The sequence below is a fragment of the Leucopleurus acutus genome (assembly GCF_964270905.1).
Source record: "Leucopleurus acutus genome assembly, chromosome: 20".
NCBI lineage: Eukaryota > Metazoa > Chordata > Mammalia > Artiodactyla > Delphinidae > Leucopleurus > Leucopleurus acutus.
In genome coordinates, this window is record NC_139162.1 from 3,639,976 (window position 1) to 3,651,648 (window position 11,673).

The 11,673-nt window shown below is 57.4% G+C and overlaps 1 protein-coding gene across 1 annotated transcript in view; it reads right to left on the reverse strand.

The window, feature by feature from the left end:
• GSE1 (Gse1 coiled-coil protein) overlaps nucleotides 1-10,842 on the reverse strand; it is a 106,142-nt gene extending 95,300 nt beyond the window's left edge. Inside the window, exon 1 of the mRNA XM_082862380.1 lies at nucleotides 10,513-10,842. Coding sequence (XP_082718506.1) covers nucleotides 10,513-10,549 — 37 coding nt within the window. The 5' untranslated portion in view covers nucleotides 10,550-10,842. The remainder of the gene's footprint in view (nucleotides 1-10,512) is intronic.
• Between the last annotated feature and the right edge of the window lie 831 nt (nucleotides 10,843-11,673).

Consider the following 11,673-nt stretch of genomic DNA (forward strand, 5'->3'; position numbering starts at 1 on the left):
TCCTGGCCAGCAGCCAGCATCACCTGCCGGACGAGAGGGTGGAACAAGCCCTCAGATGATTCCCGAGCCTGGCCACCTAACGGCCTCCAGCCTCCCAGTCTTCCTAGCAGAGGCCCCAGGCCTCGTGAAGCAGAGACCACCTGCACCCCATCACGCCCTTTCTGAAGGCCTGACCCGCCGCACACGTGAGCATAATAAACGACATCGTATTATTACCACACACGTGCTTATGAAGGCCTCCTCCATCCCAGGGAGTCCAGGGAGATGTTGATGGGGCCCCACCCCACCACGGGCCAGCATGCTGTCACGGTGAGCGCTGAAGTAGAGATGCGGTGAAGTCTGCCTGGGTGGGAGACTTCTCAAAAGAGCAGTGGCGGGGGGGAGAGAGTGACATCTTTGGCCCTGGGCCCTTAAGATCTAAGATAAAGGCTGGGGATACCTGTGCCACTCATTCCCAGAGGGGGTGAGAAGCCCGTGTGCCACCCGCCTCCGCACGCAGCTGCCGGCCCTGCCTCACCTCACCCCATCCTTTCTCTAACTGCTCTCCGGCAGGCAGCCCCACCCGCCGGGCCCCTCCAGGGAGTTCAATTAAGACCCAGGCACTATCTCCTCCTCCCCTTCCTTTATGTTCCCTGCCAGCCCCCCTTTTCTCTTGTCAGATAATCACGGGAAACCAGCGAACGGTTGACACAGTTACCAAGACGACAGAAGTTAGGACTGGAGGAGCTCTGAAAGCTAATCCTAAATGAATTATAGGACAAGAGTGACAAGGGGGTGGAGACCAGTGTCGGGCAGCTTCAAAGAAGGCCCCAGTGTACGAGACGAGGTGCCGTCTGCCTCTGGCGTGGGCTCTGTCGCTGGCTTGAGGGTGACACTGGAGTCCTCTGGGGGTGGAGCGGTCGGAGAAGGAATTCATTAAAATGAAAGTCTCCACTGGAGACGGTCTGGCAACGCCACCCGCCACCCAGGAAGACCCAGGGTCCCGGGCTCACCCCATTTTCCTTTTCTGACATGGGGGGCAGTGGGAAAGGGGCCAGGACGATCTAATCAAGGCGATTCCATTTCTTCTTTACTTATTTAGAACTTACCATCCTGTGACCAGAGCGTCGTGCATGGCCCCAGCTGGCTGACAGCCATTTCGAGCCTAAGCAAAGGGGCCTGCCCAGCCCCAGGGGCCACGGGCAATGTGCTCCCTGCCCCGGCCACTGCCCCCCATCAAGCATGACTCATCCAGGTCCCTCGGGAAGGGCCTCGTTCCTCACATCGGTCCAGAATCCAAGACACAGGCAGAGCGAAGTCCAAACGTAAGCGCAGCTAACGGCTCCACAGTGCCTGGTCCGCGTTTCCACAGATTAACTCACCGAATGCTCACAACCGCCTGAGGAGGCAGGCCCTACCGTTGGCCCCATTTAACAGATGGGGAAACTGAGGCCCAGAGAAGGTAAGTAACCTGCCCAGAGTCACACAGCCTGCCAGGAGCTGAGACAGGACCGACCCCAGTGCTCTCACCCCCCAGTCTTTGTTCCAACCAGCACTGCAGCATCAGAAAAGTTCGCTGACCTTGAAGCCCGCCAGGCAGACCCCCACGGGGGCACCCCTGGAACCTCAGCTTCTTGCTGCTACCCACCTGAGGGCAGGCCCTGAAACCCCACGCACCACTTTCTTCCTAGGAGGCCCTTCCCGATGACTCTAATCCCCTGCTCTTTCACTTGCCAAGGGCTCCTATGTTAATTAAAACTCCACTCTCAAACTTCCTGGGGACCAGTTGCCGCCAGCTTGTTTCCGCAGTGAGGCCGAGAACACACAGACTGCCGGGCCCCACCACAGACCTCCTGCCTCAGTAGGTCTTGGTGCGGGGGTGGGGGGTCCCGAGAATCTGCATCTTATCACCTCCAGCTGCTGCCAATGCTGCTGGCCCAGGAACCCCACTCTGAGAACCACCGGGGTGCTGGCCCACACTCAGAGCCCCCTGCCCTCTTCCTGCAGGACCCCATGGCTCTGAGGGGAGCCTCTGCTGACAGTCTGCCTCCACGATGGAGGCTGTCCGAGCCGCCTTCCTAAAACAGACGGGACGAGGCACGCCGCCATCTGACCCACCTCTCCCTGCCTGGTCCGGCCTGGTCCTTGGCGGTCACCTCCATGCTGGCCTCCCTCCTGCCCCCCAACCGCCCGGAATCTATCTCAGCCCAGCAGCCAGAAGGAGCGGCTGAAGTCACACTGCCCCCTCCTCTGCTCCCAGCTCTCCCAGCTCATCCCCCACCCCTCCTGCCCCTGCGGCCACACGGACACCCTTGAGGCCCCAGGACCTTTGCACGTGTTTGACCCTCTGCCTGGGACTTTCCCCTCAGCCCTCTCCAGGGCTAACCCCTCTGTTTCTTCGGGTCTCTGGCCACCCCCGCCCACACTCTGGCTACCCCATTCCCTTCTCCAGAGCCTGCACTGGGGGCCGCAGTGCCATGGGCTCGTTGCTGGAACGGGTGCTCTAGGAGGGCACGGCTCCTGGGAGCTTCTCGGCCGTATTTCCGCGTGCCTGGGCCAGTGCCTGGCATGTCGTAAGCACATGTGGAATAAACAGATGAACTTGGCTAACCCACTTGCAGCAGAATCAGGGTCACGTGTCACTGGCCTTACGCCATTCAAGACGCTCCAAACGTGGTTCCGACCCACCCAGTGGCTTCATTTCCCACCACGCTGCTTTATCCCTCCTCGCCAAGCTCTCCTCTCCCCCTAAGACTCTCCTTTCTGCCCTTCCTGGGAGGCCCAGTGCGAAGGCCGCCATCTTCCAGGGGCCTGGCCCAGCCCCCTGCGGGGACAGCGCTGCCTCCCACCAGCTGGGCCCTGCCTGCCCTGCCCCCATTCTCTGAGGGCAAGGGCTGGTCCTAGTGCCGCTGCCTGGTCCCCAGAGTGGGGAGAGAGGCCCAAGGGCCCACTGGGCAGCCAGGGAGGCCCCTTCTGAGTGAGGCTCCATCCTGCCCACTCACTTTCTCCTTCTCATGCTTCAGGTCCAGGGCCCTCACAGTCTAGAAGGGGTCCTGCTGTCTAGACACTCTCTTTAAAGGATGTGCAGGCTTCAGAGCCCTGTCACCAGCAGGCACCTCTAAGAATCAGGGCAGGACTGGTGGCCTTTCCTTTCAAGTGCCCAGACTAGAAAGGCCAGCTCAAACTTCACCTCCTCTCTGTGGCCTCTCAGATGCGGACTCCACCCCTACTTCAAAACCAATCGGTGCTTCCTCTGCACTCGCAGAAATTTCTACACACGCTCCCGGGCACCAGCATTTTTTACCCTGTATGACTCAATCCACATCCCCCACTTCCACCAGGGCAGGGACGGCCCAGCACCCAGTTCTCAGCACACCTGGCATGAACTTAACATGCTGAATGTCTTAAGAGTGGCTTCCCTATTCTTGTTCATCCCTCCTCACTGTACTAGCCTCCTTTCACCCAGCCTCACCCCGCCTCTGCACACCTCACTTCCAAGGCCTGCCTCCAACGCCACCTCCTCCACGGAGGCTTCCTGGATTTCCTCCACCAGGGTGACTGATCCCGGGAGATTCCAGAGCACTCCGTCCTCACTCATCTTGCTCCCTATGCGTTCCTGAAGCAACTTGAGAATGAGACACAGACCTCCTTCGCCGCTCCTTCTGGGTCAACACAGGGCCCAGCACTCGCCCAGCTCAAACCGGTGATATTTGGGAGGGGACAGACTGGTTTTGTGTCCCAGGAGCACAGAACTAAGTGAAATGCACGTGTGTGTTCCCTGTAAAAAGCAACATTCTAACAACCCACGGTAGCATGGCAGGTGTGACCCTCAGAGACCACCAAATGGAGAGGAGGGAGGGGCTGGGCCATCGGACCTCTGAGGTCCCTTCCAAGCCCAATGTTCCATGACTTCCCAACCCCGCAGGCCATTAAGTAAGTGGCCAAATGCCCACTGGGCGGCAGTCCAGGCCTGGTCAGAGGGCGCTTCCTGTCTCTCTGCAGGGGGAAAGGGAGAAAGAAGGCCCTGATCCTTCAAGGCTGTGGGCTTCCACTGGGTGGGCTCGGGCTCTGGGGGCGAGACCTGGCGCAGATTCACTCAGATCCGGCCAGCCCCCAACAAGCACTGCTGCCCTCAGCTCTAATCCAGGCTGAGGGCAACCGTCAACCCGAAGCTGTGGAAGGCCTGGCATCGGTGGGAACAAGCCGGAAAAATGCGTTTTCCCCTAAAGACTTGTAAAAAAAAATGCTCACTGGTTTTTTTCCCTTTTACCCCAAGCTTTTCTAGCTCTAAATATGCCACACGTAGTAATTTTACGAGCAAACTAAGCTATACATCACACGGTTTTATGTTCCTAAATTAACAAAAGGACTTTAAATCTATATGGAGCTCTTAAAAAAAAAAAAAGGCACTGCATCTCTTTTTACTCCCTCACCCCCAAATTCCCTCTTCTTAATACACCACCCCCCACCTGCCCGAGTGGCTTCAAAATTTCTGATTGTGTAGCCAGACCAGCAAGGAGAGACAATTCCAGATTGAATGTAGAACTGCTTTGTTGAGGGACCCTGTAAGAGGTGAGGCCACTGTCCTTTGGGAAAGGGTCACTTTAGGAGCTATTAAGGCCTGATTTTTTTTTCCCTGCAAAGTACAGTATGATAGGACATTCCCTAGTAGATGAAGAGGCCACATCTACCAACCCAATCTCACCAAAAATCTAAGAATTAGAAATCAACAGGTCCAGGCCTTCCCTGGTGGTGCAGTGGTTAAGAATCCGCCTGCCAATGCAGGGGACATGGGTTCGAGCCCTGGTCCAGGAAGATCCCACATGCCACGGGACAACTAAGCCCGTGCGCCACAGCTACTGAGCCTGGGCCCTAGAGCCTGCGAGCTGCAACTACTGAGCCCACGTGCTACAACTACTGAAGCCCACACGCCTAGAGCCCGTGCTCCGCAACAAGAGAAGCCACCACAATGAGAAGCCCGTGCACCGCAACGAAGAGCAGCCCCCGCTCGCCACAACTAGAGAAAGCCCACGCGCAGCAACGAAGACCCAACGCAGCCAAAGATAAATAAATAAATAAATTTATATAAATAAATAAGTAAATAAAAAAGAAATCAACAGGTCCCTCAAGGTCTTCCGACGTCCGTGTTCTTAGCTGCCAAGCGTGGGGCAGACCAGATGACCAGAGGGGTCCATCTGTACTTGACCTTGGAGAGAGAGCAGCACAGTGGGGCTGCTCCGTTCACACATGTCCATGTCCAAGTGATACGGAGCCCTGGACTTGGAACAGAAGCCCAGGTCCAGACACTTCATCCCACTGCTGGCTCTGTCCCTGGGAGCTGGGTGGCCCTGGCCGGCTGCCCTCCAACCCTCCACTTCCTCCTGCACAGAAGGAAGCAAATCTTCCCTGCCCCTGCCCCATTCTAGGGCAGGAATCCAGGTACCGTAATGAGTGCTCCGAGAGCATAAAAGAAACTTCTCCTGACTCCAAGAGTCAAGAAGAAGCAGGAGAGTTTCCAGTGGGGCCATATCAGATTCCCACCCATGGAGTAAAAACAACACATTTAAGGCAAGAAAAAAATCTTAATGAGAACCAAATTGAGCAGGGGGGTGGGAACCAGACCAGGCCCCTTGGTGAAGGGCTGGGCCGCAGCTGGGACAGAAGGGCCCCTGGCTTTCCCAGCCTGACAGATGGAAACGTGGCGGCCCCTCCCCCTTTCTCAGGGGTATCGGAAGATTAATTAGTGATTGCCTGGAAAGTGCAAGACGGGAGCCGAAATGCTTGTCCCTGCTGAGTTTCTGAGCTGTAAATAAGGAGCTTTCTCCATCACAACTGAAACGGCAGTGCTGTCCTTTTATCTGAGTCAGATTCCATTAGGCCCAACCGGCCCTGAGAACAGCCTTTGGGTGGTTCCGGAGCCCCCCCCACAGCCGTGAGTTTGCTCATGACCCAGCAGCTTCCCACAATGAACCAGAGCTGGGCATGAGCTCGGTCACAGCTGGCAAGTGCAGACAGCCCCCCCCCCCCAAGCTTCAGCTCCTGAGGGGGCACCCCGGGATCGGGCAGCTGGAGGTCCGCGGCTCTGGCCTGCCCTCACCTCCAGCTGCCTCCCCCAGACCAGGTGGGTCTGAGCACAGATCCACACACGGCAACACCCTGGGGCTTTCTGGAAGCAGTCTAGGGGGTGAAAAAGAAAATCTAGGCAGCTCCCCACCGGCCATTTGGGCCTAGGTTTACATCTCCCGGGCAACAGCAGCTCCCAATAGGGGAAGCCCATCTCTTGCAAGCCTGTCAAAGGATGCGTAGAGAGGGGCCCAGGCCAGCTGACCCTCGGGGAAGAGAGGCAGCTGGGGGAAGAGAAAATGTTCTGGGGAGACCTGGATTCTCTGGGAGCAGCCTCCAGCAGGCCATGTGGCTTCGGGCCAAGCCCCAGCCCTCTCTGGGCCTCAGTTTCCTCACTGGAGAATCTGGAGTGTCCTTCCCAGCAGTGGACAGTAAATCCCCAGGGGAAGCCAGGGTCACCCAGAGTTCAGCATGGGGCCGGGGTGGGGTCAGCTGACAGCTGAGGAGTCCTCCCTCCGTGAACTCCAGGAACAAGATAAGGGGGCCAGCAGGGCGCCACCGCCAACACCAACGGCCAATTCCCTCCCTCCCTCCCTCCCTCACTCGTTCAACAAATATTTATTAAGCAGGGACTCTGGAGCCAGACTGCCCGGGGTCAAAGCCCGGCTGCACATTTACTGCCTGTGCGGCCTCAACCTCTCTGTGCCTCGGTTTCTTTAGGTGGCAAATGGGATTACATTAACCCCACGTCTGGTACGGAATGGGCACCACAGAAGGACTGGCTGCTGCCACCTCTTCCTCATTATTTTTATTAGTATTTTTATTACTGGTCTGGCACTGAGTCAGGTAGGAAAGCAACACACAGTCCCCACCTGCGTGGAGCTCACAGTCTGGTGGAATTCAGGAAAGGGAGTAGCTGGGCGCAGGTGTGCACAGAAGGGAGTTTTGAGAAGAGGCATGCGAGACCCCCCGACCACTACCCACCAGTCCCCAGCTCTCTGTGCCGCCTTCTCCTGACACAGAAAGCATCCCCACCAGGGAATGAGCACCAGAGGCCAGACACCGTGTCATGGGGCGCGAGGGGCCTGGTCCAAAGACCCGAGTTCAAGTCCAGCTCGACTGCTAAGAAGCCCTGTGATTTTCTGCAAATAATTCCACCTCAATAATAATTATTACGATTACTATAGCTGTCCCTTGCTAAGTGTTCACGTCATCCCACGCACCGTCCTCAGTACCCCGCAAGGATTCACTCGTTTAATCCCTTACACCAGATGTCAGCACACCTCCCTGGAAAGGGCCAGATAATGAATCGTAGGCTTGGCCGTCCTGGTCACACCGACTCGTTGGGGCTCTAGCTCGAAAGCTGCCCCAGATAACACGTCAAGGAACGGGCGTGGCCACGTGCCAAGAAAACTTTATTCACCTAGTCAAGCAGCGGGCCGCAGAGGGCCAGCACCTGCCTTACGCTCACGCTGAGGTAGACCCTGTTATGGACCCTATTTCACAAATGGGAAAACTGAGGCCCAGAGAGCTCAAGCCACCTGCCCCAGGTCACGGCTCCGGAGAGGCAGAGCAGGACTTCAAACCTCCACTGCCTGGCCTCAGTCCCGTCACACAGGAGGAGTGGTGCCTGATGCCAGCCTGACTGTGAATGAACTGCCCCCCCGCCCCCGCCCGGGAACGGCTGGACGGGCAGGTTCTGGGCCCTGGCTCTCTGCAGTTACAGACACTGTGACAGGATCCGGCTGTGGGGACACAACGGGGTCCCAGAAACTGAAGAGCACCTACGTGTCAGGCGTCTAAGGCGACAGAGTCACAGCATGCCGGGCTGGCCGCATCCAGGCCCCTCCGTCCTGGGCCAGTGTCGCGGGCAGTGGGCAGCTTCACGTCCCAGCTCTACCACTTCCCAGCCGGGCAAACTGCCAGCTCCCCTGAGCCTCGCTTTCCTCCTCCGTGAAATGGGCAGACACCAGCACTTAGCTCAGGGGTGGGAATGGGGTTTACAGGACCGATTCCCAGAAGGCACTTGCAAGGGAGCCTGAGGGTGACCACAGAACCAGGTCATTCCTTTTACAATTCCACCTTCTACTCTAACGTGAGTTGACTGAAGCCCAGGGAAGCAAAGCCACCGGACCACGGCTCTTCTTTCTACACTATTATAGCAAAATTAAAAAATACAAACCCTAGTTGGGCAATTGAAAAAAAGAAAACTCTAGTGGAGGACAAACCTGCCTCCACAGACCCAGAGGACGTGCGCGCTGACCTCCCCAGGGTCCCGACCGGCAGCCCTCACCTCTGCTGATCAGGGCTTCTTCACATCAGCCAGGACTGATTTTCCTTAATTGCTCTGCATTTCCTAAACTGACGCTTCCTCCTTTTCTCTGGGAGGCTCCCGGTGTAAAAAGACAATCGGTTACCTGATGAATAAATGTGCACCAGCAGTCACCCAGTGGCAGGTAAGGTGGGGTGGAGATTACAAATACCTGTGCTTTTAAGAGCTCCGTACTTAAGAAGATGCACTCTTGCCACAATCATGTAGTGAGTGTCTCTAAGACAAGGTGCAGCTCTGAGGGCGGCGCTGCAGGTACAAAGCGGGGGTGGAGAGGCCACCAGGAGCCGCCAGCCAGAGCAGGAACGCTGGGCCAGAGCTTGGGTTTAAAGGGCCCTGGCACCAGCTCTTGGCCACCCGGGGTCTACCTATGGGGGGAGCCGGCTCTCAGCCTGAGCACTTGGCCCTGCACCCTTTTGTCAATTGGGGATTCCGGCTTTAATGTGGAACGGACCCGCCCAGTGTATGCAGTGCAGAGGAAAGAGAAGTGCTAACTTTGCATTTCGGGCAGAGAAGGAAAAAGAGATCAAGAATACAGAGATACAAGCTAAAGAGACCAAGGGCCGACCCTGAGAACTATTCTTCCTGTGGAAGTGGTGGAGACACCAAGCAAGAGACAGAGAATCTGTCAGTTCCTGGGAAGGGCTGGGGACCCAAAACAGCCACGAAGAAACTCAACAAGAGTAAATGGACAGATTTCCCACAGAATGGAGCAGCCCTTTCCACTTTTCCCCCCTTCTAGCCTCCCTCTATGCTATCAACTTGCTGAAGACGTTTGCCCCGGTTTCAGGGTCAGCGAGGGTCAGATCTAGCAGAGCTGGGTCCTCCCCGGGCCCATTCCCTCCCCCATGCTCCTCCCCAGGGGATCCAGGACAGCTGTGGGAGCCTCAGACAAAATGACAGGGGCTTCTGAACACAGAGGGAAAAACTCAAAACCCAACACCCGGCCACGTGCACCTTTTGCCAGCCAAACATTAAACCTCCTCTGGCGGCCTCCTATGCAGAATTTTAAAAGCCCCAACATAAGCCCAGAAACTTCCCCTCTCCTCTCTAAAGTGCCCCAACGTCCCCCCAAACTCCCCAATCAATGGATGCCCCAACTTCCATAGGAACTGTGTGTCAACGCCCAGGGAAGATAAAACTCTGAAAGGAAGGAAAGGGAAATAAAATCAGCTCATTCCTAGATCAAGCGGTCACACCAGCCTTCCTGACCTGCGGGTCACGTGGCCCACTGGGGGTTAGGCCTGCTGAGTTACTCCTGACCCGAGGGGGCTCTGGAAGGCGGTGACAGCGCGCCAGCCAGGAGGGCCCCAGGGATCACCAAGGCTCCTACCTCCCTCACCAGGAATCCTGGCTCGCCTGCTTCCCTTTAGCCTACATGTAATTATTTTTAAGGTTTCAAAGTGCAAATAAGGTCAACACAAGAGGGGCCCCCCAAACCTCCCGCTGTCACCCCCCTCCCCTTTGGGCTGCAAGCGCGACTTGCCCCGAAACAGAAAGTTACAGGGCAGGCTGCTGTCAGCGCGCAGGAAGGTTAGGGAAACAGGAAGCCACGCCAACCACCCTCCAGAGCTTCCCCCGGCCCCCTCCTCCGACCTCCGCAGGCACAAAACCTTCCAGGGAATCCCAGGCAGGAAGGGGGGCGGGGGGCGTGCGCGCCACGCTCGCGCGGAGACCGCGCAAGGGGCTGGCTGGAGGGAGAGGAAAATAATCCCGGGGACTGGGGGCGGGGAGGCGCATGCTACCCGATCAGGGCGGCCTGCGGGAAAGTAACTTCACACCCGGTGCTTAATTCACCTTGGAAGGCTCGACTGCCCCGGCCGCTCGCTGCGCCGCCGCCCCGGAGCCGGCTCCGGGCAGGCAGACAAAAGGAGCGAGACGCGCAACCCCCGGCGGCGGCGCAGCGGGGGCGGCGGGCCGGGTGGGCGCTCCCCGCCACACGTAGCGCACACACCGCCGGCTGGACCGCAGCGGGAGCGGCCGGGGCCGCGCGCGCCCGCCGGTCTGCTGGGGGCTCGGCGGACCCACCAACCCGACCCAGGCCGGGGTGGGGGGAGGGGTCTGGAGGGGTAAATTAGGTTGGGGATCCGGGGCGCGCCGGCGCCGCGCGGGACCCAGGGAGGCGCACAGAGCTCGCTTACCTGGTAAGTAATACAGAGGCGGCTTCAATCCAAACATGATTCAGATTAGAATTCCATAGTGGCCAGAGAGGGATGAAGAAGGAAAAAAAAAAATATTAAAACCCAGCGAGGAGACAAAAAGCGCCGTCCGAGGCACGGCGCTCAAAAATGCCCAAAACAATAAAATAAAGGCAGAAGAGCGATCCGGACAGCGACGGAAAAAAAAAAAAAAAATCAGTCTTTTTTTTTTCCCTCCCTAAAATGATCAAAAGGCTCTCTCTCCGGCCAGCGCCCGGGCAGTTTCGGCCACCTTGGCCCTGGCAGATCCACAATGAGGTAATTGACGACCAAGGACGGGCCGGAGCCTGCACGGCTGCCCGGTGTCTTCGCCGCGTGTGTATTTTCTGCCTTTTGGACTTGAGATGCAAATAAAAAAAGGAGGGGGGCGCACGGCGGAGGGAAGCAGGCGGGAGAGCGGAGAGGAGCGCGAGAAAAATAAAGGGGGGAGGTGAGGGTGAGGAAATTGGGGGGTTAAGATCTTCAGGGATTACTCATATGAAAGAAAAAAACATAGAGAAAAAAGCAGCCCCCAAGACGTGCGAGTAGCAATCTCTCCTCCATTCAGCCATTTGAATGTCAAGGGCGAGGGTCAAGAGACCTGTTTCCAACAGGGTTTCACGTTCAGAACCAGAAGGAAGAAGGAAGGGGGGTCGGCGGGAGGGGGTATCTCTTGTTGCCAAGGAGAAATCGGCTTTGTTTTCGTTTCCCCTTAGCTACTGGGTGAGGAGGGGCGGGGGGGGGGAGAAGAGGAGGGGGCGAGCGGGGAGGAGAGAGGAGAAAATTAATACCCAAACAGCCAAGAAGTACCGAGGGGGAGATTTCTTCTCGTAAATAAGAGGCAGCGATTGCAAACAAGTCCCGGGCAGGAGAAAGCAGGCCGGCTCCCCTCCCCCTCTCGCCACCAACACCCCCCCTTTTTTTTTTTTTTTTGGTTATCTCCCTGGCCCGGCGTCCCACCACTGACTCAGAGAGCAGGGGTGGGGGAAGGAGGAGAAAGAACTCGCGGGGGCTCGGGCGCCCGAGCAGAAGGAGCAGGAGAACGGGCAGGCGACAGCGCACGGCGGTGGAGAGCCCCTCGATCAATTTTCATGCAAGAATCATTATCGGTAAATTGGAAAGCTG